Source organism: Leptonotus elevatus, chromosome 7 (genome assembly GCF_054856555.1).
Source record: "Leptonotus elevatus isolate MCC_2025b chromosome 7, RoL_Lele_1.0, whole genome shotgun sequence".
Lineage (NCBI taxonomy): Eukaryota > Metazoa > Chordata > Actinopteri > Syngnathiformes > Syngnathidae > Leptonotus > Leptonotus elevatus.
Window position 1 is genome coordinate 5,155,304 of NC_141245.1, and position 9,455 is coordinate 5,164,758.

General features: G+C 37.4%; 1 protein-coding gene across 1 annotated transcript; it reads left to right on the forward strand.

Annotated features, from left to right (window-relative positions):
• The first annotated feature begins 632 nt into the window (after nucleotides 1-632).
• On the forward strand, nucleotides 633-9,117 carry LOC147170448 (phosphatidylinositol transfer protein alpha isoform-like). Its single transcript, XM_086081311.1, has 12 exons — nucleotides 633-875; nucleotides 2,470-2,500; nucleotides 4,156-4,301; nucleotides 4,651-4,742; nucleotides 4,895-4,902; nucleotides 5,060-5,134; nucleotides 6,136-6,219; nucleotides 6,358-6,435; nucleotides 6,523-6,633; nucleotides 6,744-6,866; nucleotides 8,299-8,347; nucleotides 8,414-9,117. The coding sequence occupies exons 1-11, from the start codon at nucleotides 859-861 to the stop codon at nucleotides 8,341-8,343; spliced, it is 810 nt and encodes a 269-aa protein (XP_085937437.1). The 5' UTR covers nucleotides 633-858; the 3' UTR covers nucleotides 8,344-8,347; nucleotides 8,414-9,117.
• The last annotated feature ends 338 nt before the right edge of the window (nucleotides 9,118-9,455 follow it).

Sequence of the window (9,455 nt, forward strand, 5' to 3'; positions counted from 1 at the left end):
ACAGATACAAATTTATACTTTTTGTACAGGTACGAATTTTTTTTTGTACAGATACAAATCATGACTTTTACAGGTACAAATTTGTTTTTACAGATACAAATTTGTTTTACACATACACATTTTTTTTTTACAGGTACAAATTTCTTTTACAGACACAATTTTTTTTTTACAGGCACACATTTTTTTTACAGATACAAATCACGACTTTTACAGATACAAATTTAGACTATTTTCTACAGGTACACATTTTTTGCACAAGTTAGTTTTGCACCAAATTTACCTCCATAGGGGGGGGTTGTACTTATTTGAAATAAGTTTGAGAATCGAAGCAAAACCAGAATCCGAAGAGTCCTAGTGGCTCAAAAATGGCAACTCGATGGACACGACTCATGAGAAGGGGTGGGTTCAAGTGGGAGTTTGTAAGTGAACGTGATTTGCTACCTGGACATTTATGTTTGCGAGTGAGACTGGACGATTTTCACATCACCCTCTTGAGTATGATAATTTTTAGATATTTTTATGCTCACTTGCTCAGGTATTGTATAACATCCCTTTAAAACACAGCGAGTAACGTGTGCGTCAGTAAGAGATTTTTCATTTTTTATTTTATTTCCGGTGACACGTGAATGCAGCACGCCGTGGAGTTACCTGAAACTAGGTGGAAGTCTCTGCCCCTCCCCTCCGCTCCCTTCTCTTTTCTTCCCTTCGCTTCCTTCAGCGTGAGTCTTTTCTTCTTTTTTTTAATTCTGTGAGAACGACAACGGCGTACGGGGAGGCAGACGGTGAATTAACGACGTCGAACACTTTTGAAGAAGTTGCTCGGGGCTTTACATCCTTTGGTTCGGACACAGACTCGACATGTTGATTCGAGAATTGTGAGTAGTTTACTTGTTTCAAACCGACGAGACGAGACAAGATGAGATGGTCATTCATTGTGTCTGTCAGGAAACATGAACGGCGTCAAGTGAAATATTTAATGTTAGCCTACCTGTGCTTGTTTCGCTATGTGAGTTTCCTGCTTATGCTCTGGTTTTCTTCACCGTGGTAACCGAGTTCAGTTTCTTGTATAGGAAGTATAGGCTATTTAAAAGTGATCGATTGTTTGTTTGTTTTTGATGTATGGAAATTAGATTGAGTTAAAGAAGTGTAGACTTCACCGGGCTCCCCGACCCCGTGACAATGCGACGTAATTAAACAGGAAGAGGAGGTTGTTGCTCAACTCGCATTTACTCAAATGTAGACAATATTTGCATTTATCATACAAATCTAGTGACCTTTAGGTTGTCTAGCAACTAAGTGGAGACAGCTGAAAAGCAGGGCAACATTAAATTTGTCAAATTTTGAATAGAATTTCGTGATGACTGAATGTTTTTCTGTTCACTTTACGGGTGTAATGTATAATATTAATTCCACACATTAGCCAAGACGTACAATACAAGCAGTTATGGTTGACTTAACTGTCACCTGACCGCAATACAAAGTGCATGAGAGCGGTCGGTCAGACACGTTCAACTATTAAACAAAGCAGCACCAGCACTCATCTAAAATTGATTTGTTCTCAAAATTATTGTGGATTTGTTTAGTGATATTTAACTTTTGGTGTGTTAAAACATCACCATGGATTCTTACAACGAAAAATGTATGTAAAGGTTCACATATGAAATATTTCGCCTTGCTAGACAGGCGATAATAAACAAACAACTAATTAGATAATGTGTCAAGGAGCATGGGAATGTTCCAAACGGGACTCGAACACACACAGAATACTCCACATCGTGGTTTACACACCAAGCCTTTTGTCTTTTGTCTTGATTTGTTTGTTCATTTCCTCTGCCTCTTCTTTAGGTTTCTGTGAAACTTGTTTGATAGTGGGAGTCAGCAGAAGGCTGTCTTGAATCATACAAATGCACTTAATGGAGAGTCAACCTATTTTAAAGACTGTGACCACCAGGGGTCTGCTGTATACTCACAAGAGATTGACAATTAATTCTATTCATGGATTAACAGACATATTTGCCATTCAAACATGGATGGCTGTGATCAATTAGATGGAAAAATACTGACGTCATTGAGGGCCAGCTTGCTAGCCCCGATTGGGACTGTGAGGACGAATTTGAGATCTGATTGGTTAAAAGAATTAGGGATATACCGATAATCGGCCTTTTAAAAAAATCTGACGGCCGATAAACGATAAATCTAAAACTATTTTAATCTCAGGAGACTATTTATTTAAATTTTACATTTTGAAAAGTATGAAAAATTCTTCAATAAACATGCTTTAAAACATTACAACGAAGTTAAGATTAGCATTTGTATTTCAAACAAAAAAACAAAAAATTACGCCTATATTTTCCCCCACCTTTTTACTAAAAATGAATTCCGGCTCCAAAACTCGGTTATCGTTGACATTTAGAGAATAGTGTTACTTTTGCAGTGTTCTAACGTCTGATGTTTGTGTTTCTCTCCTAGCCGGATTGTCCTGCCCATTTCGGTGGATGAGGTAACGACTTTCCTACACACTTACAGCATTTGTCAAGGACTATCAAGTTTGATGTTGTTAATTAAGTTGTTGTAAATTCTGATGATTGCAAAACAGTCCATCCGATGTTAATGGGGCTTTTTTTGGGACATTTAGGCTCAAGTGGTGAAGCTTTTCAGGATGTAAAAATGTGCCATTGTTTTGGTAAATGAGTCATAAGGTGTGCACAGGGACACAGGGTGTTGTCACATTTATTGTTAAAATGAAATAAAAAAATGAAGTGTATTTTGGGCACCGGCTGGGACTAGCTGACACCGTTTTTACATGCAGCTATACCTTTTTATAATAACATTTGCAAAATGGGCTGATTGTATGAAGCACTTGCAGGTATTTGCTCTTTCCACCCTTTAATCCAAAACCCTGCCTCAAACAATAGCCTATTTATTTTGCCCTTTCTCAACACAGAGCAAAGGCTGTTGTCTCAGCCAGACAGAAATGACAGATTTCTGTGTGACGGCTTACCCCTTTAATCTCTTGGAATACAGTAAGGGAAAGCCTAACTGAGACAAAACTCGGTCACTTGTTGATTTGTTTGATATCTTTATCTTATCTTGAACTATATATATACTGAACATTAGTAGCGAGGATTCAGACTAACAATGCAAAAAAAAAAGAATAGAAAAGTTTTAATTTTTTAATGAATAATCGAAGCGGGCGCTGAAATTCTTGAAAATTTCCAAAAGTGGAACCTTTTATACACATTTTGACATAATTGTTTCATTGGTCCAATAAATATCATTTTAAATAACCAAGAAGGAAAGAGTGAGCATATTGCCTGAACATGTTCACATCAACGATAACAAGATCGACCTGTTTGCTGAATGCAGTTGAATGACTACTGGTAGCTCTGGAATCTCACAAAGGCTTAGATCACATCCTTTTAGGCAGCAAAGGAAACATTCTGGTTATACATGGCTAGTGACATTCCGAAGTTCCAAGTCAACCTTACAGCTCCTCTTCATTCAAGTGGTAGTTTTTTTTCCCCCAGATCAATGATGAAACAAAGCCAATAATTTTTCCCAAATAGCTAAATGTGCCACTTTTTAGATGTACCAGACTGGAATGTATTTACAGGAGGCAAGATGTTACATGAGTTCATCATTTTTAGAGTTATGTAGGTCTGACCAAGCTGAAGGTCCCAGATTGATGGGAGTTCCTCTTTCCTGTGTCACTTGCAGGAGAGGGAGAAAAAAACATTACATTTACCAGATTGTGACAAAGGAGGTTTCAGCCCGACGCCAGCGATATGTCACTTTTTTGGGAGTGGAAATTTATTATCCAAAGAAATTTAAATTGCCCCAAAAAGGAGTGCTGAAGTTCAGTGCATCAAGCAATAAAGATGAAAACAGTTCAACTTCAAGCCTGATCTGTTGATTGGTTCATAAATTGAATTTACAATTTACACTGAGCAGTGAAGAAGTTCCAGTTGGATAAAACTTCCACTTCTAACTAGTTTTTCTTTTTAGTTTTAAATGGCTTTCCTTAACAAAAATCCCATGTCGCATTGTGGTAGAAAGGTAGAATCCTGGTTGGATATATGTATATCATTGGTGCTACGAAGCCAAATGCTAAACTAGCGACATGTCACTTACACATGAAATTCTATTTTTTTGCAGTATAAAGTGGGCCAGCTGTATACGGTAGCAGAAGCCAGCAAAGATGAGACCGGTGGAGGAGAGGGTGTTGAAGTGTTGCTCAATGAGCCCTATGAGGAAGATGGGGAGAAAGGACAGTTCACCCACAAGATCTACCATCTCAAGAGGTTACTTTTCACGTCACTACCTGAACATTATTGGGCCAACACAATAACACAATAATTAGACATTTAGTTTTCTTTCTATTTGCATTGCATTCCATTGTGTATGTGTGCCATTCACAAGGTCATCTCCCATACCCTGATGTGTGGAAGCATGGGAGGCTAATACTCTTGAAGTCTTAAATTATGACCAAAAGGTTGGCCGTTGAATGAATTGAATCATCACTTAGAGCTTACGTCATTGGACAGTTGTAATGAATCTATCTAGACATATGAATTCAAGTTGGGTGCGTGTGTGCATTTTTATTTTATTTTTTGCATGAAAATGTGTAAGCCTACCTATTTGTCTCTACAGTAAAGTGCCAGGCATCGTGCGTGTGCTTGCTCCAAAGGGATCCCTCGAGATTCATGAGAAAGCCTGGAATGCATATCCCTACTGCAAAACCAGTGAGTGCCACAAAAAAAAAAAGAAAAAAAAGAAAATTGTGATGTCAATTCATAGTCTGTCTGTAAAGCATCTGAATAAGAATGGGAATATGTACTAACTAAACGTCTCTACTCTCCACTATATCCATCATCCGTGGACTATCCTGATAAAGTTCTCTCTGTAAGTAATAGCTTATACTTTGGTCAGTGGTAGACAAAATGAAATGCTGTTATAATACGGCTGGACACTTGATAAGCGTACATACACGTCCTTAACTTAATTCACAGAGTGCATTGGAACGTGACTGACCCTGTGGTTATATGCTCTATGTTTCCAGAATCCATACATGAAAGAAAATTTTCAAATTAAGGTTGAGACATGGCACAAGCCGGACATGGGAGATCAGGAGAATGTAAGTCGTGTAATGTGTTTTTGTTTGATTGTAGAAACTTTCTAGACTTGCTTTCACATTGCTGTTGTGATTGCAGTGTGTTTTAGGTTTGTCTTGTTTATTGATACATCTAATGTAGCTAATATATTGCTACACACCCACATATTCCTTCACCTGAATGTTTGATAAGTGCCTCTCAATACATTTGAATAACATAGAAAACTTGCTTGTTTTAGTAGATCAGTTCTAAAGTCAATTTGATGCATTTCATAGTCACTAGCTACACATTATTGTATTCTATTACATATACAGTACAGGCCAAAAGTTGTTTTTTGTAGTTTCTCACCGAAGGCATCAAAACTGTGAATGAACACACGTGGAGTTGTGTACTTAAAAAAATGAATAAAAAAGAGTGAAATAATGGAAGACACGTTTTATAATTTAGTTTCTTCAAAATAGCCACTCTTTGCTTTGATTTTTTTTTTTTTGCACACTCTTGCCATTCCCTTGATGAGCTTCAAGAGTAGTCACCTGAAATGGTTTTCCAACAATATGGAAGGAGTTCCCAGAGGTGAGAATACCAAAAGGGTACAAAGCAGTAATCAGAGCAAAGGGTTTCTATTTTAAAGAAACTAGAATCTAAAACATGTTTTCAGTTAGTTCACCTATTTTTTCGTTAAGCATATTACTCCATGTGTTTATTCTTAGATGTGATGCCTTCAGTGAGAATCTACAATGTAAATGGTACTGAGAATAAAGCAAACACTGAATGAGATGTGTGTGCGAGCCTTTGTCTTTGCTACATTGTGGGGCCCATACACGTGTTTTTTCAGGTTAAACTATTATTGTAGGGACCGACTTGAAATTGTGAAGGGACATTTTGGTTGCCTTCATTAAAGTTCTTAGCAAGCACATCTGCATTTTTTTATATTGTAATAGTAAGACTTGGACAACTATGTTATGGTGATATTGTTATTTATTTTGCATTTTTGCCAAGTAAAAATCACAATGGCTTGTTGCAGGTACATGGACTTGGAAAAAGTGAATGGGATCAAACACAAGTTATACCCATCGACATTGCTGACAGAAAAGCTTTAAGTGCCAAGGTAAATAAAAACAATTTGGAACTACATGGTTTTCATCTCAGTCCACTTAGAGGAGATCATTTACTTGTTTGGTAGCTTGACATACTGTATACAATATACTGTAACTATGTGATTCAACATGCGCACTTCCCTGTTAAGGAGTACAAAGCAGATCAGGATCCAGCCATATTTAAGTCCGAAAAAACAGGAAGAGGGCCCCTGGGACCGGAATGGCAGGTATAGGTTGTCAATTGAAAGAATAATAGCATTTTAGTGTGAGACATTCAGGAACCAATTTGGGTTTTTCTGCATTTGTGTTTGCAGAAAGAACTTCGCAACAACCCCAACTGTCCACATATGTGTGCCTATAAACTAGTCTCAGTAAAGTTCAAGTGGATTGGCCTGCAGTCAAAGGTGGAGGCCATGATTCAAAAGGTTTGTAATTCATACTGCCATCGAGTGGCTGATACATGAAATGCCACACAGGTGCACGTGTGTCGTTTTCATTGTCCTCGTTTATATCCCTAATGTTCACCTTTGTGCAGATGGAGAGGCGTATTTTCACCCACTTCCACAGACAACTATTCTGCTTGATTGATAAATGGATTGATCTTTCCATGGATGACATCCGAAAAATGGAAGAAGACACAAAAAAAGAGCTGGATGAGGTAACTGAATTGTATCATACTTGTTTCATTATTATTATTATTATTACAGAGCAGTCTCAGGTTGCAAACGACAATGTTTTACAAACAATTCAGGTTACGCATAACATTTTTGGAAATATTGAAAATGTAGGTACTATTTACTTAGTGTAACAGTGCTTGTATACTATTTTCAGTATATGAAAAACAAAAATTTGAAATGTGGACTCGTCAGACCACAGCACACTTTTTCGCTTTGCGTCAGTCCATCTCCGATGAGCTCGGGCCCAGACAAGCCGGCGGTGTTTCTGGATGTTGTTGAAATATGGCTTTGGCTTCACATGGCAGAGTTTCAACTTGCATTTGTAGACGTAGCGACAAACTGTGTTAACTTACTGATGATTTTCTGAAGTGTTCCTAAGCCCACATGGCAATATCCTTTGCACATTGATATCAGGTTTTAATACAGGGATTGAAGGTCACAGACATTCAATGTTGGTTTTGGAAAATTTGTCGAAATTCTCTGAATCTTTTGAAATTATGGACCATAGATGATGAAATTCCTAAATTCATGTACGTTGAGAAACTTTATTCTTAGGCTGTTGGACTATTTGCTCACACATTTGTTCACCCACGTCCTCGGCCCTATCGTTTCTTGTGAACAACTGAGACTTTGGGGATGCTCCTTACCTTCTCAATAATGAGGTTCCACTGTACTGCCATGGTGCCTTTTAAAGTCTTTAGAAGCCATCACTCACGTAGATATTTTACTTTTGCATTTTGACCTCATTAAGCCTTCTCTCATCTGTCATGACATTAAGTTCTTGGTTCTGAGATGTAAAAGCAATATCCATTCAAACGTGGCAGTTCTGCCACTGGGACCAAAAGGCATGATATCACTATTGGTTCTTGCTGGCCTCACCTTCTATGATTGTCAAATAGTTACAAGCAGAATTGCTTAAAAAAATAAAAATAAAAACTTTCATTTTACTGCAGTCTCTCCAAATGATGCAAACCACACTGAAGTGCAGGTCACAGATTGTGTGCTTTTGAGAAAACTTGTATGTGTCAGTCATTTTATCCATCCATTCATTTTCTGTAACTGTTGTCCTCTTCTAATTTAGGGCAAGTAGTGAAATCCAGATTGGTTTCCAATAAACTGCATTCACAAGGTTGCCCATACATTATATTCATACTCAACACTTTATTTTTACACACATGCACAATTTAGAGTCTTCAATGAAGCGAACTTGCATGTTTTTGGAAGGTGGGAGGAAGCTGAAGTGCCCCCAAGCAGACTTACACAATTCCACTCAAGAGAGACTTGATTCCATATTTGAACTTAGAACCTGTCAACTAAGAGGCAGACGTGCACATTTTTTCTTAAAGTGAAATTGGTTGCTTTACTGCACTGCAATGATGCATGCCTACAATATCCCTCTTTGTCATTCCACAGATGAGGCAAAGTGGTGAAGTTAAAGGCATGAGCATTGACGACTGAGTGGGTAAGCATTTTTTTTGTGAATGCAGTTTCTTAAAAAAAACAAAAAAAAACACAACGTGTTTTTCAGTTGGTGCGGTCATGCAGACTCTACCCTTGATACATTGGACCAAGACCTCCCCCACCTGATCCAACAATGCTACACTTCCTTAATATAAGATGAAAATGATACCTTCCAAAGCAATTGGGTTTATTTATGTACCTAAATACAAAAACAGTAGTGTCAGTACTTAAGTTTGCGATGTGGTTAAACCTTGTAAATTTACTGGCACAAGGCTAAACAACCCCCCCATACACACAGTTATCCTATGTGAGTGATTTATCACGTCTCGATTGCAACATTACCATTTTATTGTTGGTTTGTCTACAAAGGACCATGTTGCCAGACTTTTAAAGTATTTGGTCTTTTAATACAGTGCAGAACTTTTGTTTGGCAGTAGGCTATTTCTTGGGGCTTTACAGACGATCCTTACAGTGTGTGTAAGGTTTTCATGTTATTTGATTAACCACAAGAAAACAGGGTTCCGCTTTATAAATAGGAACTTTCGTTTTCAGGTTTTTGGTTGTTGTGCAGGTGCTAATGTTAGTCAATGTACTGACAGCTTTGCAAAGATTTGCTAACATGTTTTCTGTTAGATGTCATGCTATTGGTTTTATGTAATTTCATTTGTTTGGGTGTCTAACAGTGTCCACCAAATGTACACTTTTGTCGTTTGTTTTCATTTTGTTCTTTTTGATTCACATTTGCGGGAAATAAACAATGCATAAACGTGATATTTTGTTAGTTAGTTTGTAATCCTTTATTTACCTGCTTTACGATGAGGTCCCTGTCAGTCATGGAGCCTTTGAATCCATTTATATGACTACATATCAGATATGGTGGCTATGTTTACATGCACAGAAACGAATGAAATAACTTGCATGCGCAGTTGCACAAATTGGAAGGATATAATTTACAATATGAAAGTAAAGAATATATACATCATACAAATATTAAGCCTCTGGCCTTATTTGATATCACGACACTTAGATCTAGTTTGTGGACATTTTTAGCCATGTATAGATACTCAATTTAAAGTTTATTTTAAATCGTTTTAACTGTTTTTACGGGG